This window comes from Pristiophorus japonicus, chromosome 3 (genome assembly GCF_044704955.1).
Source record: "Pristiophorus japonicus isolate sPriJap1 chromosome 3, sPriJap1.hap1, whole genome shotgun sequence".
Lineage (NCBI taxonomy): Eukaryota > Metazoa > Chordata > Chondrichthyes > Pristiophoridae > Pristiophorus > Pristiophorus japonicus.
Genome location: NC_091979.1, coordinates 221,556,474 through 221,582,376, shown reverse-complemented (window position 1 = coordinate 221,582,376; position 25,903 = coordinate 221,556,474). Strand labels below are relative to the sequence as shown.

General features: G+C 45.2%; 1 protein-coding gene across 3 annotated transcripts in view; it reads left to right on the top strand.

The window, feature by feature from the left end:
- The window catches only part of LOC139260120 (hexokinase HKDC1-like), a 448,074-nt gene that overhangs the window by 408,407 nt on the left and 13,764 nt on the right, over positions 1 to 25,903 (top strand). For all 3 annotated transcript variants that reach the window (XM_070876304.1, XM_070876303.1, XM_070876302.1), the window contains 2 exons: positions 3,191 to 3,346; positions 3,556 to 3,789. In XM_070876304.1, the coding sequence (XP_070732405.1) occupies positions 3,191 to 3,346; positions 3,556 to 3,789 (390 nt within the window). The remainder of the gene's footprint in view (positions 1 to 3,190; positions 3,347 to 3,555; positions 3,790 to 25,903) is intronic.

Here is a 25,903-nt window from a genome sequence, read left to right as displayed (position 1 = left end):
TGAATCGTCTCTGTACCCCCTCCAAAGCTAGTATATCCTTCCTTAAGTAAGGTGACCAAAACTGCACGCAGTACTCCAGGTGCGGCCTCACTAATACCCTATACAATTGCAGCAGGACCTCCCTGCTTTTGTACTCCATCCCTCTCGCAATGAAGGCCAACATTCCATTCGCCTTCCTGATTACCTGCTGCACCTGCAAACTAACTTTTTGGGATCCAAAAGAGTTTCATGCACAAGGACCCCCAGGTCCCTCTGCATCGCAGCATGTTGTAATTTCTCCTCATTCAAATAATATTCCTTTTTCCTGTTTTTTTTTCCCAAGGTGGATGACCTCACATTTTCAGACATTGTATTCCATCTGCCAAACCTTAGCCCATTTGCTTAACCTATCTAAATCTCTTTGTAGCCTCTCTGTGTCCTCTACACAACCCGCTTTCCCACTAATCTTAGTGGCATCTGCAAATTTTGTTACACTACACTCTATCCCCTCTTCCAGGTCATCTATGTATATTGTAAACAGTTGTGGTCCCAGCACCGATCCCTGTGGCACACCACTAACCACCGATTTCCAACCGGAAAAAGACCCATTTATCCCGACTCTCTGCTTTCTGTTAGCCAGCCAATTCTCAATCCATGCTAATACATTTCCTCCGACTGTGCGTACCTTTACCTTCTGCAGTAACCTTTTGTGTGGCACCTTATCGAATGTCTTTTGGAAATCTAAATACACCACATCCATCGGTATACCTCTATCCACCATGCTCGTTATATCCTCAAAGAATTCCAGTAAGTTAGTTAAACATGATTTCCCCTTCATGAATCCTTGTTGCGTCTGCTTGATTGCACTATTCCCATCTAGATGTCCCGCTATTTCTTCCTTAATGATAGTTTCAAGCATTTTCCCCACTACAGATGTTAAACTAACCGGCCTATAGTTACCTGCCTTTTGTCTGCCCCCTTTTTTAAACAGAGGCATTACATTAGCTGCTTTCCAATCAGCTGGTACCTCCCCAGAGTCCAGAGAATTTTGGCAGATTATAACGAATGCATCTGCTATAACTTCCGCCATCTCTTTTAATACCCTGGGATGCATTTCATCCGGACCAGGGGACTTGTCTACCTTGAGTCCCATTAGCCTGTCCAGCACTACTCCCCATAGTGATAGTGATTATTTCAAGGTCCTCCCTTCCCACATTCCCGTGACCAGCAATTTTTGGCATGGTTTTTTTGTCTTCCACTGTGAAGACCGAAGCAAAATAATTGTTTAAGGTCTCAGCCATTTCCACATTTCCCATTATTAAATCCCCCTTCTCATCTTCTAAGGGACCAACATTTACTTTAGTCACTCTTATCCGTTTTATATAATCGGTAAAACCTTTTACTATCTGTTTTTATGTTTTGCGCAAGTTTACTTTCGTAATCTACCTTTCCTTTCTTTATTGCTTTCTTAGTCATTCTTTGCTGTTGTTTAAAATTTTCCCAATCTTCTAGTTTCCCACTAACCTTGGCCACCTTATACGCATTGGTTTTTAATTTGTTACTTTCCCTTATTTCCTTTGTTATCCACGGCTGGTTATCCCTTCTCTTACCGCCCTTCTTTTTCACTGGAATATATTTTTGTTAAGCACGATGAAAGAGCTCCTTAAAAGTCCTCCACTGTTCCTCAATTGTGCCACCATTTAGTCTGTGTTTCCAGTCTACTTTAGCCAACTCTGCCCTCATCCCACTGTAGTCCCCTTTGTTTAAGCATAGTACGCTCGTTTCTGACACAACTTCCTCACCCTCAATCTGTATTACAAATTCAACCATACTGTGATCACTCATTCCGAGAGGATCTTTTACTGGGAGATCGTTTATTATTCCTGTCTCATTACACAAGACCAGATCTAAGATAGCTTGCTCCTTTGTAGGTTCTGTAACATACTGTTCTAAGAAACAATCCCGTATGCATTCTATGAATTCCTCCTCAAGGCTACCCTGTGCGATTTGATTTGACCAATCGATATGTAGGTTAAAATCCCCCATGATTACTGCCGTTCCTTTTTCACATGCCTCCATTATTCCCTTGATTATTGCCCGCCCCACCATGAAGTTTTTATTTGGGAGCCTTTTACGCTCAACAGTGACCTTTTTCCCCTTACTATCTCTAATCTCCACCCACAATGATTCAACATTTTGTTCATTAGAGCCAATATCGTCTCTCACAACTGCCCTGATAACATCCTTTATTAACAGAGCTACCCCACCTCCTTTCCCTTCTTGTCTATCTTTCTGAATCGTCAGATACCCCTGTATGTTTAATTCCCAGTCTTGGCCCCCCTGCAACCATGTTTCTGTAATGGTCACCAAATCATACCCATTTGTAATGATTTGTGCCCTCAACTCATTTACTTTATTTCGAATGCTGCGTGCATTTAGATAGAGTGTTTTAATACTAGTTTTTAAACCATGATTTTTAGTTTTGACCCCTCCTGCAGCCCCTTACAATTGAGGAAATTCATCCTCACTTTCATGTGAATCCACTCTTATAAAGCAGAGAGTCACTCTACAAGGGGGAAGGGAAATTGGGATGATAGTTGCAGCTGGGTGCTCTCTGGCCAATGGTCTGGGATATTAGAGGCAGCCTGGGAGCAGGATATGCTGTCCACCTTCATGGTGAAAGACGTCAGGGCAGGGAGATTAAATGTATATTACCTTCCCATTTTCCAGGGAGAGTCCCCAAATGGTGCATGAATGCACTTCAATAATGTGATGCCATATCCATGATAATTATATGCACATTTGTTTTGCATTTGTAGTGTATATGTGCAACTGTTAAAATATAGGCTTCTAAAAAGTTTTGCATCGCCACACTGCACAACCTACATTTTCTGTCCTAGCTACTTTGCTGTGCTCTCATCCTGTGTAGGGCTACACGTGGCAGGAACCCATATCAGGAATTCAAGTGTGCAGATCAGGGTACCCCGGAAAATATTTTGTCATTCAATGGACATGGGGACCTATAGACCCAAATTCCCATTATGCACTCACACCACATATAGCTCTGCACAAGGACTCCAAATTGGTACAATTCTGGTTACATTTTGAAATGTAATAACCATTGTTATGTAGGTAAAAACTGGATTCCGAAATATATTTTATTTTAATCAAACAAGGTCCTGCATTAATCTCTCTCTCGCTCATTTACCAGGTATGAAAAAATGATCAGTGGAATGTATCTGGGTGAAATTGTGCGCAACATACTGATTAGCTTCACAAAACAGGGGTTTTTGTTCAGAGGCCTCATCTCACAGAGACTAAAGACCATTGGCATTTTTGAAACCAAATTCTTGTCCCAGATAGAGAGGTAAGTAAATATAGCAGTATAAAACATGTATTATGCTCCTCAATGTTTTGATACAATGTTTGAAAACTTTTTTATTGAATAAGAACATTTATATAGCATACGTATATAGTGCCTGTCATATCTTCAGTGCTTCACAGTCAATGAATTACGCTTGAAGTGTGGTTATAGTTGTTAAGCAGGCTATAACTTTTTAAATCATCTGAATACAGTGACCGCCTGGCTCTGCTCCAGGTCCGTGCAATCCTTCAGCAGCTGGGCCTGGACAGCACTTGTGACGACAGTATCATCGTTAAGGAGGTGTGCGGTGTTGTTTCCAAGAGAGCGGCTCAGCTCTGTGGTGCAGGGGTGGCTGCTGTCGTCGACAAAATCAGGGAGAACCGCAAGTTGGATTACCTGGAGATCACTGTCGGTGTCGATGGAACACTCTACCAGCTCCACCCACAGTGAGTGTTTTGAGCAGTTCCAATGCCAAAATGACAGATCGTACGAATCTAACAGAAATGGGCATACGCTGGTGGAGAGTTGGGCTACCTGTCCAAAAGACTCTTTAAAATATGTAAATTTATTTTTCAGAAAATTAAATTTTTGTTTAAAATTATTAATTAAATTCCATTTTCATTTTAAATATGTAATGTTTTTATTTAATTTCTTATGTCTTTGTGTATTTTTAGGCATATTCCCATTCATACTTATGGTGATTCCGTACAGACGGAACTCACCACAAATATGAATGGGAATACCCCTACTTTGATTAGTTGGACCGGCTCACGTGATGCCATGGTCGCTTGCGAAACACTTATGTCCCTGGGAAACGTGGGCCTCTGCGCAGGTCTATGCATCGAGGCCCAGGCACAAGTCTCCAAATCTCCCCAACCACCAGACAAGGTCATAGATTTTTTTCAGGTCGGAGGCATCGGCCCACGGGAAGCCTCTGACCTCAATTTCTGCACCGATGTTTTGTGCAACAATGTTGAACAAATTAATCAACTGTGCCCGTCAAAGGATCTCGAATAGAAAAAGTCTTAAGAATGTAAGAAAACATGGAGCTACAAAACCATGTGCCCCATTAAGACTTGTCCTAATTAAATTTTCCATGTAACTAAATCAGTTTTCAAATGTCAAACAATCTCAAAATAACCTCTGAAAACCCATCTGTAGAATGGAAATAGCTACTCATAGCCATCATCATCATAGGCAGTCCCTCGGAATCAAGGAAGACTTGCTTCCACTCTTAAAGTGAGTTCTTTGGTGGCTGAACAGTCCAATACGAGAGCCACAGACTCGATCACAGGTGGGATAGATAATCGTTGAGGGAAGGGGTGGGTGGGACTGGTTTGCCGCATGCTCTTTCCGCTGCCTGTGCTTGATTTCTGTATGCTCTCGGCAATGAGACTCGAGGTGTTCAGCGCCCTCCCGGATGCACTTCCTCCACTTAGGGCGGTCTTTGGCCAGGGATTCCCAGGTGTCAGTGGGGATGTTGCACTTTATCAGGAAGGCGTTGAGGGTGTCCTTGTAAAGTTTCCGCTGCCCACCTTTGGCTCATTTGCCGTGAACGAGTTCCGAGTAGAGCACTTGCTTTGGGAGTCTCGTGTCTGGCATGCGAACTATGTGGAGCGGAGCTGATTGAGTGTGGTCAGTGCTTCAATGCTGGGGATGTTGGCCTGGTCGAGGACACTAATGTTAGTGTGCCTATCCTCCCAGGGGATTTGTAGGATTTTGCGGAGACATCGTTGTTGGTATTTCTCCAGCAACTTGAGGTGTCTACTGTACATGACCCATGTCACTGAGCCATACAGGAGGGCGGGTATTACTGAGCTTGGTTGCAGTTTTGAGGGCCTTTTCCTCAGCAATGGCAGATGGGCCTCTCCTCCACGACGGAGTCCTGATCCTCCTCAACGGCGACTGGGTCCTCTTCTCCTACGATGGCAACTGGCATCCCCTCCTCCTTCAGCGACGACTGGAGCTCTCCTTCCCCAATGGTGACCTGGCCTCGTCCCCATCTCCAACACGTGGTGAGTACCATGGCTGTGACCCTCCTGCCCTCCCACCCTGAACTTCAGTGGTCCACTGGCCCTCGCAATGCCTGCCCCCAACCAAGCCTCGGACAACCTACCATCAAGGGCGCTACCCAGCGCCGAGCCTGCAGCCAACATCTCGCCGTAGGCAAGCAGGCCTATATAGGAGTGCCTGGTCTCCAGTCGTCTTGGACACCCTTGTCACTGGATCAAGACCTTGCTCAGCTAAGCTGGTGTGCAATGGCCAACCTACGTTAAAAGAGCTCATGCACAGGCATCTTCCACTCATCTAACATGGATGATCAGGGCTGGGAACTCAACATCCAGGGGTATTCAACATTCAGGAAGGATAGAATAAAAGGAAAAGAAGGTGGGGTAGCATTGCTGGTTAAAGAGGAGATTAATGCAATAGTTAGGAAGGACATTAGCTTGGATGATGTGGAATCTATATGGGTAGAGCTGCAGAACACCAAAGGGCAAAAAACGTTAGTGGGAGTTATGTACAGACCTCCAAACAGTAGTAGTGATGTTGAGGAGGGCATTAAACAGGAAATTAGGGGTGCATGCAATAAGGGTGCAGCAGTTATAATGGGTGACTTTAATATGCACATAGATTGGGCTAGCCAAACTGGAAGCAATACGGTGGAGGAGGATTTCCTGGAGTGCATAAGGGATGGTTTTCTAGACCAATATGTCGAGGAACCAACTAGGGGGGAGGCCATCTTAGACTGGGTGATGTGTAATGAGAGAGGATTAATTAGCAATCTCGTTGTGCGAGGCCCCTTGGGGAAGAGTGACCATAATATGGTGGAATTCTGCATTAGGATGGAGAATGAAACAGTTAATTCAGAGACCATGGTCCAGAACTTAAAGAAGGGTAACTTTGAAGGTATGAGGCGTGAATTGGCTAGGATTGATTGGCGAATGATACTTAAGGGATTGACTGTGGATGGGCAATGGTAGACATTTAGAGACCGCATGGACGAACTACAACAATTGTACATTCCTGTCTGGCGTAAAAATAAAAAAGGGAAGGTGGCTCAACCGTGGCTATCAAGGGAAATCAGGGATAGTATTAAAGCCAAGGAAGTGGCATACAAATTGGCCAGAAATAGCAGTGAACCCGGAGACTGGGAGAAATTTAGAACTCAGCAGAGGAGGACAAAGGGTTTGATTAGGGCAGGGAAAATGGAGTACGAGAAGAAGCTTGCAGGGATCATTCAGACGGATTGCAAAAGTTTCTATAGATATGTAAAGAGAAAAAGGTTAGTAAAGACAAACGTAGGTCCCCTGCAGTCAGAATCAGGGGAAGTCATAACTGGGAACAAAGAAATGGCGGACCAATTGAACAAGTACTTTGGTTCGGTATTCACTAAGGAAGACACTAACAACCTTCCGGATATAAAAGGGGTCAGAGGGTCTAGTAAGGAGGAGGAATTGAGGGAAATCCTTATTAGTCGGGAAATTGTGTTGGGGAAATTGATGGGATTGAAGGCCGATAAATCCCCAGGGCCTGATGGACTGCATCCCAGAGTACTTAAGGAGGTGGCCTTGGAAATAGCGGATGCATTGACAGTCATTTTCCAACATTCCATTGACTCTGGATCAGTTCCTATCGAGTGGAGGGTAGCCAATGTAACCCCGCTTTTTAAAAAAGGAGGGAGAGAGAAAACAGGGAATTATAGACCGGTCAGCCAGACATCGGTAGTGGGTAAGATGAGGAATCAATTATTAAGGATGTCATAGCAGCGCATTTGGAAAGAGGTGACATGATAGGTCCAAGTCAGCATGGATTTGTGAAAGGGAAATCATGCTTGACAAATCTTCTGGAATTTTTTGAGGATGTTTCCAGTAGAGTGGACAAGGGAGAACCAGTTGATGTGGTATATTTGGACTTTCAGAAGGCTTTCGACAAGGTCCCACACAAGAGATTAATGTACAAAGTTAAAGCATATGGGATTGGGGGTAGTGTGCTGACATGGATTGAGAACTGGTTGTCAGACAGGAAGCAAAGAGTAGGAGTAAATGGGTACTTTTCAGAATGGCAGGCGGTGACTAGTGGGGTACCGCAAGGTTCTGTGCTGGGGCCCCAGCTGTTTACATTGTACATTAATGATTTAGACGAGGGGATTAAATGTAGTATCTCCAAATTTGCGGATGACACTAAGTTAGGTGGCAGTGTGAGCTGCGAGGAGGATGCTATGAGGCTGCAGAGCGACTTGGATAGGTTAGGTGAGTGGGCAAATGCATGGCAGATGAAGTATAATGTGGATAAATGTGAGGTTATCCACTTTGGTGGTAAAAACAGAGAGACAGACTATTATCTGAATGGTGACAGATTAGGAAAAGGGGAGGTGCAACGAGACCTGGGTGTCATGGTACATCAGTCATTGAAGGTTGGTATGCAGGTACAGCAGGCGGTTAAGAAAGCAAATGGCATGTTGGCCTTCATAGCGAGGGGATTTGAGTACAGGGGCAGGGAGGTGTTACTACAGTTGTACAGGGCCTTGGTGAGGCCACACCTGGAGTATTGTGTACAGTTTTGGTCTCCTAACCTGAGGAAGGACATTCTTGCTATTGAGGGAGTGCAGCGAAGGTTCACCAGACTGATTCCCGGGATGGCGGGACTGACCTATCAAGAAAGACTGGATCAACTGGGCTTGTATTCACTGGAGTTCAGAAGAATGAGAGGGGACCTCATAGAAACGTTTAAAATTCTGATGGGTTTAGACAGGTTAGATGCAGGAAGAATGTTCCCAATGTTGGGGAAGTCCAGAACCAGGGGTCACAGTCTAAGGATAAGGGGTAAGCCATTTAGGACCGAGATGAGGAGAAACTTCTTCACCCAGAGAGTGGTGAACCTGTGGAATTCTCTACCACAGAAGGCTGTTGAGGCCAATTCACTAAATATATTCAAAAAGGAGTTAGATGTAGTCCTTACTACTAGGGGAATCAAGGGGTATGGTGAGAAAGCAGGAATGGGGTACTGAAGTTGCATGTTCAGCCATGAACTCATTGAATGGCGGTGCAGGCTAGAAGGGCCAAATGGCCTACTCCTGCACCTATTTTCTATGTTTCTATGTTTCTAACATGAAGTTCAGGATCTGGAACGTCAGGACTCTCATGGACAACCCCAACAGCGACAGGCCAGAACGTTGCACCGCCATTGTTGCCCGGGAACTTAGACGCTTTGATATCAACATCGAGACCCGGCGGGCAGGGGAAGGCCAGCTCAAGGAACAAGGTGGAGTTTACACCTTCTTCTGGAAAGGGAAACCAGAGCAAGAAAGCCGTCTCCACGGAGTCAGCTTCGCAATCAAAAACGAGCTGGTCAACCGCCTCAAAGACTCCACCTGTGGAGTTAACGAACTCCTCATGACTCTTCGACTCAACCTATCCCGGAACCAGTATGCCACAGTCATCAGTGCGTATGCCCCAAAACTCGATGCAACAGATGAAGCCAAAGAGGGTTTTTACTACAACCTCGAAAAATCCCTGTTCTGCATCCCCGCAAGCGACAAACTGATCCTCCTCAGTGACTTCAACACCAGGATCGGCAGGGGCACAGCTCTCTGGGGAGGTGTGATTGGCAGAGAGGGGGTAGGGAAAGCCAACTCCAGCGGTACCCTACTCCTGACAAAATGTCTAGAGCATGAACTTGTCATCACCAACACCTTGTTCCGCCAGAGGGACAAATACAAGGCATTGTGGCATCACCCTCGCTCCAAACACTGGCACCTACTCGACTATGTCATCGTCCGAGCCAGGGATCGCAAGGATGTGCGCATTACCCATGCCATGACAGGAGCTGACGACTGCTGGACGGACCACCACCTAATCCAATCCATCATTGACATCAGCATAGCCCCAAAGCGGAGGAGGCAGCAGAAGCAGTGCTGCAAAAAAGTCAATGCCGGGGCACTTCAGGACCCAGCTAAGAGAGCCCTATACAGCCAATGCCTCACAGCTAACCTGGCATGCCTTGATGACCTCGAGACACAGAATGCCCACAGCGCTTGGTCTGCCCTCCAGGCCTCCATAACCAGTTCCTGCAAAGAGACGCTCGGTCACTCAACCAGAAATCACCAGAACTGGTTTGATTAGAATGATCAGGACATCCAAGAGCCAATAGATCTCAAGGGCAGGACATTTCTGAGCCTTAAACAACAACCCAAAGCGGATCAGCAAAGCAACATTACAGACGGCTTCAGACTGAGGTCCAACAAAAAAAAACCCTGCACATATCACTCTATGGACACTAACATGTTCATATAAAGTTCCTTTGTTGATTATTTTTACAGAGACATTAACCTGTTATTATTCACATGAAATAATTTCAAAGCCATTGTTACCTGTTAGCCTTGAGGAAGAGTTCATAGAGTGCATAAGGGACAGGTTCCTTGAGCAGTATATAATAGAACCAACCAGGGGGCAGGCTATCCTAGATCTGGTCCTGTGTAATGAGACAGGATTAATAAACAATCGCCTAGTAAAGGATCCCCTCGGAATGAGTGATCATAGCATGGTTGAATTTCAAATTCAGATGGAGGGTGAGAAAGTTGGATCTCTAACCAGCGTACTAAGTTTAAATAAAGGAGACTATGAAGGTATGAGGGCAGAGTTGGCTAAAGTGGACTGGGAAAATAGATTAAAGTGTAGGATGGTTGATGAATAGTGGCGTACATTTAAGGAGATATTTCATAACTCTCAAGAAAAATATATTCCAGTGAGGAGGAAAGGGTATAAAAGAAAGGATAGTCATCTGTGGCTAACTAAAAAAATAAAGGACGGTATCCAATTAAAAACAAGGGCATACAAAGTGGCCAAAACTAACGGAAGGACAGAAGATTGGGAAGCTTTTAAAAGTCAGCAAAGACTGACTAAAAAAATGATTACGAAAGGGAAGATGGACTGTGAAAGTAAACTAGCACAAAATATAAAAACAAATAGCAAAAGTTTCTACAGGTATATAAAAAGGAAAAGAGTGGCTAAAGTAGTGACTTACAGGACGAGACCGGGGAATCAGTGATGGGGAACATGGAGATGGCAGAAACTCTGAACAAATATTTTGTATCACTCTTTACGGTAGAGGACACTAAAAATATCCCAACAGTAGATAGTCAAGGGGCTATCACAATCACTAAGGAGATGGTACTCAGTACGGTAATGGGACTGAAGGCTGATAAATCCCCTGGACCTGATGGTTTGCATCCTAGGGTCTTAAGAGAAGTAGTGGCAGAGATAGTTGCTGCATTAGTTGTAATTTACCAAAATTCCCTGGATTCTGGGGAGGTCCCAGCAGATTGGAAAACTGCAAATGTAACGCCCCTATTTAAAAAAGGAGGGAGACAAAAAGCACGAAACTACAGACCAGTTAGCCTAACATCTGTGGTTGGGAAAATGATGGAGTCCATTATTAAAGAAGCATTTGGAAAAGTAAAATGCAGTCAGGCAGAGTCAGCGTGGATTTATGAAGGGGAAATCATGTTTGACAAATTTGCTGGAATTCTTTGAGGATGTAATGAACAGGGTGGATAACGGGGATAAAGTGGATGTGGTGTATTTGGACTTCCAGAAGGCATTTGGTAAGGTGTCACATAAAAGGTTACTGCACAAGATAAAAGTTCACGGGGTTGGGGGCAATATATTAGCATGAAGAGAGGATTGGCCAACTAACAGAAAACTGAGAGTTGGGATAAATGGTTAAATCTCAGGTGGGCAATCAGTAACTAGTGGGGTGCCGCAGGGAACTGTGCTGGGACCCCAACTATTTACAATCTATATTAACGACTTGGATGAAGGACCGAGTGTAACGCAGTCAAGTTTGCTGACGATACAAAGATGCGAGGAAAAGCTATGTTGAAGAGGATACAAAAAACCTGCAAAAGGACATAGACAGGCTAAGTGAGTGGGAAAAAATTTGGCAAATGGAGTATCATACTGGAAAGTGTGAGGTTATGCACTTTGGCAGAAAAAAATCGAAGAGCAAGTTATTATTTAAATGGAGAAAAATTGCAAAGTACTGCAGTACAGCGGGACCTGGGGGTCCTGGTGCATGAAACACAAAAGCTTAGTATGCAGGTACAGCAAGTGATCAGGAAGGCCAATGGAATCTTGGTCTTTATTGCAAAGGGGATGGAATATAAAAGCAGGGAAATCTTGCTACAGTTATACAGGGTATTGGTGAGGCCACACCTGGAATACTGCGTGCAGTTTTGGTTTCCATATTTAAGAAAGGATATACTTGCTTTGGAGGCAGTTCAGAGAAGGTTCGCTAGGTTGATTCCGGAGATGAGGGGGTTGACTTATGAGGAAAGGTTGAGTAGGTGGGGCCTCTATTCATTGAAATTCAGAAGAATGAGAGGTGATCTTATCGAAACATATAAGATTATGAGAGGGCTTGACAAGGTGGATGCAGAGAGGATGTTTCCACTGATGGGGGAGACTAGAACTAGAGGGCATGATCTTAGAATAAGAGGCCGCCTATTTAAGACTGAGGTGAGGAGGAATTTCTTCTCTCAGAGGGTTGTAAATCTGTGGAATTCGCTGCCTCAGAGAGCTGTGGAAGCTGGGACATTGAATACATTTAAGACAGGGGTACACAGTTTCTTAACCGATAAAGGAATAAGGGATTATGCGGAGTGGACAGGGAAGTGGACCTGAGTCCATAATCGGATCAGCCATGATTGTATTAAATGGCAGAGCAGCCTCGAGGGGCTGTATGGCCTACTCCTGCTCCTATTTCTTATGTTCTTATATCCCCCTATAAAGAATTCCAGTGGATGTCTGGGGCATTAACCATTGCTTCTCAAACCGTGCTGACTTCCTCAGATATAGTTGTTGCTTATGGCCAGCACTTCAATCCCTGGCTCGCGCCATTCACGTGGTTGTTTTTGAAGTTGCTGAACTCTGCGCACACTTTGCCCCAATTTATCTCTCCTGTTCGGCTAGAAATTCAATGCATTTGCATCTCCCGGAGGCCATGATGGCATCTGTTATGTATTTAACCCTTGCCACCCTATATCACACCACCACCAGAGGGTCTACCTGTTGGAATCCCAAGTGATCCCAGCATCCCTTGGGAGCACTGTATATAAGGAGACCATCCACGAGGTATCTGTACACTGGAGTCTTATTAAAGGAGCTAAGGTCACGATTGCTCATTGTTCACATTACTCAGTTTCATCCTTTATTATGAGCATATCAATTGGCGAAGAGGTAACGAACAACCGCGCGAAAATGCAAAGAACAGTTGGTATCCTGGAGAAGTTCTCAGAAGAGGACGATTGGGAGGCCTTCGTGGAGAGACTTGACCAATATTTTGTGGCCAATGAGCTGGAAGGGGACGAGAATGCTGCCAAACGAAGGGCGATCCTCCTAACTGTCTGTGGGGCAACAACCCATGGCCTCATGAAGAATCTTCTAGCTCCGGTAAAACCAACAACTAAATCCTATGAAGAATTGTGTATGCTGGTCCGGGAGCACCTAAATCCTAAAGAAAGCGTTCTGATGGCGAGGTATCGGTTCTACACCTGTCAACAGTCGGAGGGCAAGGAAGTGGCGAGCTATGCTGCCGAGCTAAGGAGCCTTGCAGGATATTGCAAATTTGATGGATTCGTAGAACAAATACTGAGAGACATTTTTGTGCTTGGCATTGGCCATGAGGTAATCCTTCGCAAACTTGACTGTTGAAACTCCGAATCTGAGCAAAGCCATAACGATAGCTCAGGCATTTATGTCCACCAGCGATAACACCAAACAAATTTCGCAGCATAAAGAGATTTCGGCCAGCATGCAGGTACAGCAGGCGGTTAAGAAAGCAAATGGCATGTTGGCCTTCATAGCGAGGGGATTTGAATACAGGGGCAGGGAGGTGTTGCTACAGTTGTACAGTTGTACAGAGGCCACACCTGGAGTATTGTGTACAGTTCTGGTCTCCTAACTTGAGGAAGGACATTCTTGCTATTGAGGGAGTGCAGCGAAGGTTCACCAGACTGATTCCCGGGATGGCGGGACTGACCTATCAAGAAAGACTGGATCAACTGGGCTTGTATTCACTGGAGTTCAAAAGAATGAGAGGGGACCTCATAGAAACGTTTAAAATTCTGACGGGTTTAGACAGATTAGATGCAGGAAGAGTGTTCCCAATGTTGGGGAAGTCCAGAACCAGGGGTCACAGTCTGAGGATAAGGGGTAAGCCATTTAGGACCGAGATGAGGAGAAACTTCTTCACCCAGAGAGTGGTGAACCTGTGGAATTCTCTACCACAGAAAGTAGTTGAGGCCAATTCACTAAATATATTCAAAAGGGAGTTAGATGAAGTCCTTACTACTCGGGGGATCAAGGGGTATGGCGAGAAAGCAGGAAGGAGGTACTGAAGTTTCATGTTCAGCCATGAACTCATTGAATGGCGGTGCAGGCTCGAAGGGCTGAATGGCCTGCTCCTGCACCTATTTTCTATGTTTCTATGTTTCTAAGTACTGTGCACAAAGTAACGTCATTTTCGAGCAGGAATATACTTGGCAGAACGTACACGCTGGCTGCTGCTGCACGACCTCAGATGGCCCAGAGTCCGCCATCATTCATTAATGCCAGACAGTTAACACCCTGTTGGCGTTGTGGGCCCATCAATGCCGCTTTAAGCACTATGCGTGCAATGGCTGCAGAACAATGGGACACCTCCAACGAATGTGCAGGCGAGCTGCAAACCCTGCAAACCCTGCAAACCACCATATTGTAAAGGAAGATCGATCCACTGTGGATCAGGCTGAATTGGAGACGTGAACCGAGGAGGCAGAAGTGTACAGGGTACACACCTTCACCACGAAATGTCCACCAATAATGTTGAAATTTGAACGGAACAATATTCCAGTATCCATGGAACTGAACACGGGTGCAAGTCAGTCCATAATGAGCAAAAAGGCCTTCGACAGACTGTGGCGCAACGAGGCACACAGGCCCAAGCTCAGCCCCATTCACACCAAGCTAAGAACTTACACGAAGGAACTGATCTCTGTAATTGGCAGTGCAGAAGTCAAAGTCTCCTATGATGGAGCGGTGCACGAACTCCCACTGTGGATTGTGCCAGGGGATGGCCCCACACTGTTCGGCAGAAGCTGGCTGGGAAAAATCCGCTAGAACTGGGACGACATCCGAGCGCTTTCGTCCGTTGCTGAAGCCTCATGTGCCCAGGTTCTGAGCAGATTTCCAGTGTTGTTCGAGCCAGGCATTGGAAGCTTCTTGGGGGTGAAAGTGCAGATCCATCTGGTTCCCGGTACACAACCCATCGAACACAAGGCACGGGTGGTACCATATATGATGCGTGAGAAAGTGGAAATTAAGCTGGGCAGGCTGCAGCGAGAAGGCATCATCGCGCCGGTGGAATTCAATGAGTGGGCCAGTCCGATTGTTCCGGTACTTAAAGGTGATGACATGGTCAGAATTTGTGGGGACTATAAAGTAACGATTAACCGTTTTTCGCTACAGGATCAGTACCCGCTGCCCAAGGCAGACGACCTATTTGCGACCCTGGCTGGAGGAAAGACGTTCACCAAGTTGGACCTGACCTCGGACTACATAACGCAGGAGCTGAAGGAATCTTCGAAAGGCCTCACCTGCATCAACACGCACAAAGGTTTGTTCATCTATAACAGATGCCCATTTGGGATTCGGTCAGCCGCGGCAATCTTCCAATGGAACATAGATAGCCTGCTAAAGTTGGTTCCTCGCACCATGGTTTTCCAGGACAATATACTGGTTACAGGTCGGGACACCATTGAGCACTTGAAGAATCTGGAAGAGGTTCTTAGTCGGTTGGATCGCGTGGGACTCAGGTTGAAATGCTCGAAGTGTGTTTTCCTGGCGCCGGAGGTCGAGTTCTTGGGAAGAAGAATCGTAGCAGACAGCATCAGACCCACCGACGCCAAGACGGAGGCCATCAAGAACGCGCCAAGACCACAGAACATGCTGGAGCTGCGGTCGTTTCTGGGACTCTTTAACTATTTCGGTAATTTCCTACCCGGGTTAAGCACCTTGCTAGAACCCCTACATGTGCTACTGCACAAGGGAGACAACTGGGTATGGGGGAATTCACAAGTGGCTGCCTTTGAGAAAACCAGAAATCTGTTGTGTTCAAACAAACTGCTTGTCCTGTATAACCCATGTAAAAGATTAGTGCTAGCTTGCGATGCAGCGTCATACGGGGTCGGGTGTGTGTTACAACAGCCTAACGAATCGGGGATTTTGCAACCGGTCACTTATGCGTCCAGGAGTCTGTCCAAGGCCGAAAGGGCCTGCAGCATGATTGAAAAAGAGGCTCTGGTGTGCGTTTACAGGGTGAAAAAAATGCACCAGTACTTGTTTGGCCTCAAGTTTGAGCTTGAAACTGACCACAAGCCGCTCATATCGCAATTCTCTGAGAGCAAAGAGATTAACACCAATGCCTCTGCCCACATCCAAAGATGGGCGCTCACGCTGTCAGCATACAACTATGTAATCTGCCACAGACCAGGCACAGAAAACAGCACTGATGCTCTCAGTCGCCTACCATTGCCCACCACCGGGGTGGCAATGGCACAGCCTGTGGACTTGCTCAGGGTAATGGATGCTTTCGAAAACGAGAAGTCCCTCGTTACGGCCTACCAGATCAGGACCTGGACCAGCCAGGATCCTTTACTGTCCTTGGTAAAAAAAACTGTCCTCCATGGGAGCTGGTCCAGCATTCAGGAGGCGATTAAGCTGTTCCACAGGCGCAAAGACGAAATGTCTGTTGTGGGGTAATTGTGTAGTCTTGCCCAAGAAAGGCAGAGAAACGTTCATTTGTGACCTACACAGCACCCACCCAGGCATTGTAATGTTGAAAGCCATAGCCAGATCCCATGTGTGGTGGCCCGGCATCGACTCAGATTTACAGTCTTGCGTGCGCCATTGCAACACTTGCCCTCAGCTAAGCAATGCACCCAGGGAGGCACCGCTAAGTTTGTGGTCGTGGCCCTCCAAACCATGGTTGAGGATCCACGTTGACTATGCGGGCCCATTTCTAGGCAAAATGTTTTTGGTTGTTGTGGATGCTTATTCAAAATGGATTGAATGTGTAATAATGTCTGTAAGCACGGCCGCGGCCACCATCGAAAGCCTACGAGCCATGTTTGCCACACACGGCCTGCCTGATGTCCTAGTCAGCGACAATGGGCCGTGTTTCACCAGTGCTGAATTCAAGGAATTCATGACCCGCAATGGGATCAATGATGTCACATCTGCCCCGTTCAAGCCAGCATCCAATGGCCAGGCAGAGCGGGCAGTTCAGACCATCAAGCAAAGCTTGAAATGTGTGTCAGAAGACTCCCTGCAGACCTGGCTGTACTGAGTGCTACTCAGCTACCGCATCAGACCCCACTCGCTCACGGGAGCTGCTCATGAAAAGGTTGCTCAAAACAAGGCTCTCTCTTGTCCACCCTGGTCTCCATGATCACGTGGAGGGCAGGCGGATTCAACAAAGTATGTACCATGACCACGCAAACGCGATATTGAGGTCAATGATCCTGTGTTTGGCTCGCTGGCACGTTCATAGCCAAAGAGGGGAGCAGGGTGTTTCAGGTCAAATTGGCCAATGGACTAACCTGCAGAAAACATTTGGACCTAATCAAATTGCAGTTCACCAACAGCTACAAACAACCTGAAGAAGACGCCACCAACTTTGACCCTCCAACACACACACAAGTGGCAACCGACATCATGGTTGACCACGAAGCCGAACTCACCATCCCCAGCAGCCCGGCAAGGCCGGCTGCCCAGCAGCCCAGTGAAGAACCAACCAACTCACCCACACCCGCATTTGCACCGAGACGATCGACAAGGGAGCAAAAAGCCCCAGATCGTCTCACCCTGTAAATAAATGTACTATTAACTTTACGAGGGAGTGATGTTATGTATTTAACCCTTGGCATCCTGTATCACCAGAGGGCCTACCTGTTGGAGTCCCAAGGGATCCCAGCATCCCTTGGGAGCACTGTATATAAGCAGGCCTCCCACACTGTACCTGCACTCTGGAGTCTTATTAAAGGAGCTAAAGTCACACTTACTCATTGTTCACAGTGCTGTTTCATCCTTTATTATAAACGCATCAGCATCACCCCGGTGGCAAAGTTCAATTTCAGTGCTTGTCTAGAAGAGGTGAATATTTGTGCATTGCCAAGAGAGTTCAATACACTAGCTATTATAATTATATGTGACACATTTAGAAAGGAAGGAGGGGAGGTAAAGTAGTGGTACTAGTTAAAGATAACATAATGACAGTAGAAAAAAAGGATGTAGGGGTCAAAATTGCGTAACGCTCCGGTTGGGGGCGGTAACCTTTCCAAGGCCGGTCATTGTGCCCCTGACGCAGAGGTCCCGCCCCGGAAGTGAAATTGGGGTTACTGCCCCTCACAGGAAGTGGAGCGCAATGTCAAGTGCTCCACTTCCTCTCAGGGCAGGATTGGGGGAGCACTGACACGTATCAACGCCCCCCCGGCTTCCGTTAAAGAGGAGGGACACTGCAAGTTCTGCAGGCATTTTGATGGGCCACCACTCGGCCAGCAGGGATGGAGGGTGCCGTGGCCCGATTCGTGACCTGCGAGGCTGACAGTGTCATCGCCTGCGGCAGCCTCATGGGGCGCTACCCAATTTCCATGCGGGTTGGAAATGTCATCGCCAGAGGCATGGCGGTCCGTGGCGTAACCAGCAGGGGCATAGCACTACTGGATTCGCGGCTCTGCTAAATCCCGTGCGATCACGTGGGAGTCTGTCACCTGGCACTTTCGCGCCCCGTTAGCGCCTCCTTGAGGGGCTAATGGGAGACGCACAACAGGGGGATTTCTCCTCCACAGAATCCATATGGATTGAGTTAAAAAATAAGAAGGGATCCATCACCCTAACGGGGTATACCATAGCCCACCAAATCGTGGAAGGGAATTGGAGGAAGAAATATGTAGGAAAATCTATGCGGTGAGTTGCAGGCATGGGATAATAATCACGGGGATGTCAACTACCCCCAAATAAGAACATAAGAAATAGGAGCAGGAGTAGGCCATACGGCCCCTCGAGCCTGCTCCGCCATTCAGTAAGATCATGGTTTATCTGATCATGGACTCAGCTCCACTTCCCCGCCCGCTCCCCATAACCCCTTATCCCCTTATTGTTTAAGAAACTATCTATTTCTGTCTTAAATTTATTCAATGTCCCAGCTTCCACAGCTCTCTGAGGCAGCGAATTCCACAGATTCACAACCCTCTGAGAGAAGAAATTTCTCCTCATCTCAGTTCTAAATGAGCGGCCTCTTATTCTAAGATCATGCCCCCGAGTTCTAGTCTCCCCCATCAGTAGAAACATCCTCTGTGCATCCACCTTGTCAAGCCCCCTCATAATTTTATACATTTCGATAAGATCACCTCTCATTCTTCTGAATTCCAATGAATAGAGGCCCAGCCTACTCAACCTTTCCTCATAAGTCAACCCCCCCCGCCATCTCCGGAATCAACCGAGTGAACCTTCTCTGAACTGCCTCCACAGCAAGTATATCCTTTCGTAAATGTGGAAACCAAAACTGCACGCAGTATTCCAGGTGTGGCCTCACCAATACCCTGTACAGCTGTAACAAGACTTCCCTGCTTTTATACTCCATCCCCTTTGCAATAAAGGCCAAGATTCCATTGGCCTTCCTGATCACTTGCTGTACCTGCATACTATCCTTTTGTGTTTCATGCACAAGTACCCCCAGGTCCCACTGTACTGCAGCACTTTGCAATCTTTCTCAATTTAAATAATAACTTGCTCTTTGATTTTTTTTTCTGCCAAAGTGCATAACCTCACACTTTCCAACATTATACTCCATCTGCTAAATTCTTGCCCACTCACTTAGCCTGTCTATGTCCTCCTGCAGCCTCTTTATGTCCTCCTCATACATTGCCCTTCCTCCCATCTTTGTATCGTCAGCAAACTTGGCTACGTTACACTCAGTCCCTTCTTCCAAGTCGTTAATATACAGTGTAAATAGTTGGAGTCCCAGCACTGATCCCTGCGGCACCCCATTCGTTACTGATTGCCAACCAGAGAATGAATCATTTATCCTGATTCTCTGTTTTCTGTTTGTCAGCCAATTTTCTATCCATGCTAATATATAAGAACATAAGAACATAAGAACATAAGAATTAGGAACAGGAGTAGGCCATCTAGCTCCTCGAGTCTGCTCCGCCATTCAATAAGATCATGGCTGATCTGGTCGTGGACTCAGCTCCACTTACCCGCCCGCTCCCCGTCACCCTTAATTTCCTTATTGGTTAAAAATCTATCTATCTGTGACTTGAATACATTCAATGAGCTAGCCTCAACTGCTTCCTTGGGCAGAGAATTCCACAGATTCACAACCCTCTGGGAGAAGAAATTCCATCTCATCTCGGTTTTAAGTTGGCTCCCCCGTATTTTGAGGCTGTGCCCCCTAGTTCTAGTCTCCCTGACCAGTGGAAACAGCCTCTCTGCCTCTATCTTGTCTATCCTTTTCATTATTTTAAATGTTTCTATAAGATCACCCCTCATCCTCTGAACTCCAATGAGTAAAAACCCAGTCTACTCAATCATCATAAGGTAACCCCCTCATCTCCGGAATCAGCCTTGTGAATCGTCTCTGTAACCCCTCCAAAGCCAGTATATCCTTCCTTAAGTAAGATGACCAAAACTGCATGCAGTACTCCAGGTGCGGCCTTACCAATACCCTATACAGTTGCAGCAGGACCTTCCTGCTTTTGTACTCCATTCCTCTCGCAATGAAGGCCAACATTCCATTCGCCTTCCTGATTACCTGCTGCACCTGCAAACTAACTTTTTGTGATTCATGCACAAGGACCCCCAGGTCCCTCTGCACCTCAGCATGTTGTAATTTCTCCCCATTCAAATAATATTCCCTTTTACTGTTTTTTTTCCCCAAGGTGGATGACCTCACATATTTTCCGACATTGTATTCCATCTGCCAAACCTTAGCCCATTTGCTTAACCTATCCAAATCTCTTTGCAGCCTCTCTGTGTCCTCTACACAACCTGCTTTCCCACTAATCTTTGTGTCATCTGCAAATTTTGTTACACTACACTCTGTCCCCTCTTCCAGGTCATCTATGTATATTGTAAACAGTTGTGGTCCCAGCACCGATCCCTGTGGCACACCACTAACCACCGATTTCCAACCCGAAAAGGACCCATTTATCCCGACTCTCTGCTTTCTGTTTGCCAGCCAATTCTCTATCCATGCTAATACATTTCCTCTGACTCCGCGTACCTTTATCTTCTGCAGTAACCTTTTGTGTGGCACCTTATCAAATGCCTTTTGGAAATCTAAATACACCACATCCATCGGTACACCTCTATCTACCATGCTCGTTATATCCTCAAAGAATTCCAGTAAATTAGTTAAACATGATTTCCCCTTCATGAATCCATGCTGCGTCTGCTTGATTGCACTATTCCTATCTAGAAGTCCCGCTATGTCTTCCTTAATGATAGTTTCAAGCATTTTCCCCACTACAGATGTTATACTAACCGGCCTATAGTTACCTGCCTTTTGTCTGCCCCCTTTCTTAAACAGAGGCGTTACATTAGCTGCTTTCCAATCCGCTGGTACCTCCCCAGAGTCCAGAGAATTTTGGTAGATTATAACGAATGTATCTGCTATAACTTCCGCCATCTCTTTTAATACCCTGGGATGCATTTCATCCGGACCAGGGGACTTGTCTACCTTGAGTCCCATTAGCCTGTCCAGCACTACCCCCCTAGTGATAGTGATTGTCTCAAGGTCCTCCCTTCCCACATTCCTGTGACCAGCAATTTTTAGCATGGTTTTTGTGTCTTCCACTGTGAAGACCGAAGCAAAATAATTGTTTAAGGTCTCAGCCATTTCCACATTTCCCATTATTAAATCCCCCTTCTCATCTTCTAAGGGACCAACATTTACTTTAGTCACTCTTTTCCGTTTTATATATCTGTAAAAGCTTTTACTATCTGTTTTTATGTTTTGCGCATGTTTACCTTCGTAATCTATCTTTCCTTTCTTTATTGCTTTTTTAGTCATTCTTTGCTGATGTTTAAAATTTTCCCAATCTTCTAGTTTCCCACGAACCTTGGCCACCTTATACGCATTGGTTTTTAATTTGATACTCTCCTTTATTTCCTTGGTTATCCACAGCTGGTTATCCCTTCTCTTACCGCCCTTTTTCACTGGAATATATTTTTGTTGCGCACTATGAAAGAGCTCCTTAAAAGTCCTCCACTGTTCCTCAATTGTGCCACCATTTAGTCTGTGTTTCCAGTCTACTTTAGCCAACTCTGCCCTCATCCCACTGTAGTCCCCTTTGTTTAAGCATAGTACGCTCGTTTCTGACATAACTTCCTCACCCTCAATCTGTATTACAAATTCAACCATACTGTGATCACTCATTCCGAGAGGTTCTTTTACTAGGAGATCGTTTATTTTTCCTGTCTCATTACACAGGACCAGATCTAAGATAGCTTGCTCCCTTGTAGGTTCTGTTACATACTGTTCTAAGAAACAATCCCGTATGCATTCTATGAATTCCTCCTCCAGGCTACCCCGTGCGATTTGAGTTGACCAATCGATATGTAGGTTAAAATCCCCCATGACTACTGCCATTCCTTTTTCACATGCCTCCATTATTCCCTTGATTATTGCCTGCCCCACCGTGAAGTTATTATTTGGGGGCCTATAAACTACGCCCACCAGTGACTTTTTCCCTTTACTATCTCTAATCTCCACCCACAATGATTCAACATTTTGTTCATTAGAGCCAATATCGTCTCTCAGAACTGCCCTGATATCATCCTTTATTAACAGAGCTACCCCACCTCCTTTCCCTTCTTGTCTATCTTTCCGAATCGTCAGATACCCCTGTATGTTTAATTCCCAGTCTTGGCCACCCTGCAACCATGTTTCTGTAATGGCCACCAAATCATACCCATTTGTAATGATTTGTGCTGTCAACTCATTTACTTTATTACCCCCAACCCCGTGAACTTTTATCTTGTGCAGTAACCTTTTGTGTGGCACCTTGTCAAATGCCTTCTGGAAGTCCAAATACACCACATTCACTGGTTCCCCTTTATCCATCCTGTTCATTACATCCTCAAAGAATTCCATAAAATTTGCCAAACATGACATCCCTGCTGAATCCATGCTGACTTTGCCTGACCAAATTTTGCTTTTCCAAATGTCCTGTTACTGCTTCTTTAATAATGGACTCCAACATTTTCCCAACCACAGGTGTTGGGACAGGAATAAACTGACAGGAAGAAGTAGCGAAAAGAGAAAAGGGAATGGAGTTTATACAGTGTAAACAGGACTCCTTTCTCACTCAGTATGTAAGAAGTCCAACAAGAAAAGAACCGCTGCTGGATCTTGTAATGGGTAATGAACATAAGAAATAGGAACAGGCGTAGGCAATTTGTCCTCTTGAGGCTGCTCCGCCATTCAATAAGATTCTGGTTGATCCGATCTTGGCCTCAACTACACTTCCCCGCCCCCTCCCCATAACCCTTGACTCCCTTATCATTCAAAAATCTGTCTATCTTCACCTTAAATATATTCAATGACCCAGCTTCCACAGCTCTCTGGGGTAGGGAATTCCAAAGATTCACGACCCTCTGAGAGAAGAAATTCCTCCTCATTCCGTTTTAAATGGGTGACCCCTTATTCTGAAACAATGCCTCCTAGTTCTAGATTCCTCCACGAGGGGAAACATCCTCTCTGCATCTACCCTGTCAAGCCCCCTCAGAATCTTACACATTTCAAAAAGATCACCTCTCATTCTTCTAAACTCCAATGAATATAGGCCCAACCTGGTCAACCTTTCTTCATAAGACAGCCCCTTCATCTCAGGAATCAACCTCGTGAACCTTCACTGAACTGCCTCCAATGCAAGTATATCATTCTTTAAATAAGGAGACTAAAACTGTATGCAGTACTCCAGGTGTGGTCTCACCAATGTCCTGTACAGTTGTAGCAGGACTTCCTTACTTTTATACTCTATCCCCCTTGCAATAAAGGCCAACATTCCATTTGCCTTCCTAATTACTTGTTATACCTGCTAACTTTTTTGTGTTTCATGTACAGATCCCTCTGTACCGCAGCATTTTGTAATCTCTCCCCATTTAAATAATAATTTGCTGAATTATTTTTCCTACCAAAGTAGATAATCTCACATTTTCCCACATTATACTCCATCTGCCAAATTTTTGACCACTCACTGAGCCTATCTATATTCCTTTGCAGATTGTTTGCGTCCTCCTCACAACTTGCGTTCGCAACTATCTTTGTATCATCAGTAAATTTGACTACATTACACTCGGTCCCTTCATCCAAGACATTAATATAGATTGTAAATAGTTGAGGCCCCAGCACTGATCCCTATGGCACCCCCCTAGTTACAGTTTGCCAACCTGAAAATGACCCATTTATCCCGACTCTCTGTTTTCTGTTAGTTAGCCAATCCTCTATCCATGCTAATATATTACCCCCAGCCACGTGAGCTCTTATCTTGTGCTTTAACCTTTTTTATGGCACCTTATCGAATGCCTTCTGGAAATCCAAATACACCACATCTATTGGCTCCCCTTTATCCACCCTGATCGTTATATCCTCAAAGAACTCCAGCAAATTTGTCAAACATAATTTTCCTTTCATAAAACCATGAGGACTCTGCTTGACAATTATGAACCAGAACAGATAGGAGAGGTAAGAGTAGGAGAGCATCTTAATAGTATTACAGTTCAAGATTAAGATCAAGAGTGATGTATGTAGGATGAAAAGAGCAAATTATGAGATGAGGATAGAACCAAATTGAGAGAAAATCTTGAAAACCGAAGAGACAGAAATCTTTAAAAGGGTAATCAACAGAGATCAAGATAAATGTATTCTACTAAAAGCCAAAAACAAGCAAGCTAATTATAGGGTGCTGTGGATGATAAAGAACTAAAGGTAAAATTAAATCGAAAGAAAAAGACATATAAGAAATACTTAAGATACTAAAGGAGAGGATGAAATGGAGCACAAAGAACTTAGGAGAGAAGTTAAAAAAAAACATCAGGAAGGCAAAGAAAAATGACAAAATCAAATTGTCAAGGAATATAAAATATAAAATGAAATAATAAAGTATTCTATATGTATATAAATAACAAAAGGAAAATTAAAGATGGGATAGGGCCATTAAAGGATGACCAAGATAAACTTACAGGTAATGACAGATAAATGGCAGAAGTATTGTTTAACCACTTTGCCTCAGCTTTTGCTAAAGAAGATAGCGAAATAGGCACTTCACTCGAAGAAGAGCTAAAAAAATATTAATACAGTTGGGAGAGAAAGATGGAAAATGATTGACAAACTAGCAGAACAAATAGAGGATAAAACCCCAGGACCAAATGTTATGCACCCACACATACTCAAGGAAACTAGGGTGGCGACAGCAGAGGCACTAATTGATATTTATATCTATATATATATACAGATATATATATCTATAGTTCCATAGAAAAGGGGACAGTGCCAGAGGACTGGCGGACAGCTAATGTTGTTCCTATATACAAAAAGAAAATAGTAAACCCTGGGAACGATAGGCCAGTCAGCTTAATGTCGCAGTGGAAAGATACTGCAATCTATAGTAAAAGTGATAAAAGAGCAACTAGAGACGGAAAATATAATAAAAACAATATTCAGTATGGATTCCGAAATGCTAAGTCATGCTTAACCAAACTGATAGAATTCCTTTGAAGAGGTAATGGAAAGAGTAGACAAGGGTAATGCAGTAGATATCATACTTTTGGATTTTCTTAATACCTTCAGTAAGGTACCATACGGTAGGTTCATGACAAAGGTTAGGGTAGGTGGAGTCGGGGGACAAATAGCTGAATGGATAACAAATTGGCTATAAAGAGAATAGGGGTAAAGGGTAGTTATTCAGATTGAAGGAAGCTAGAAAGTAGTGCTCCACAAGGATCAATGTTGGCTCCCACTGTTATTTATAATTTACATTCATGATTTGGACCGAGGAACATCATCGTCATAGGCAGTCCCCCGGAGTCGAGGATGACTTGCTTTCACTCTAAAAGTGAGTTCTCAGGTGACTGAGGAGATCAATGCAGGACCTGCAGTCTCTGTCACAGGTGGGGCAGACAGTGGTTGAAGGAAAGGGTGGTCGGGGAGCCTGGGTTGACGCACGCTCCTTCTGCTGTTTACGCTTGTTTTCTGCTTGTTCTCGGCACTGAGACTCGAGGTGCTCAGCGCCGGATGCTCTTCCTCCACTTTGGGCTGTCTTGGGCCAGGGATTCCCAGGAATTGGTGGGGATGTTGCACTTTGTCAAGGAGGCTTTGAGGGTGTCCTTGAAGCATTTTCTTTGCCCACCTGGGGCTCGCTTGCCGTGTCAAAGCTCTGCGTAGAGCGCTTGCTTTGGGAGTTTCGTGTCGGGCATGCGGATGATGTGGCCTGCCCAACGGAGCTGGTCGAGCGTGGTC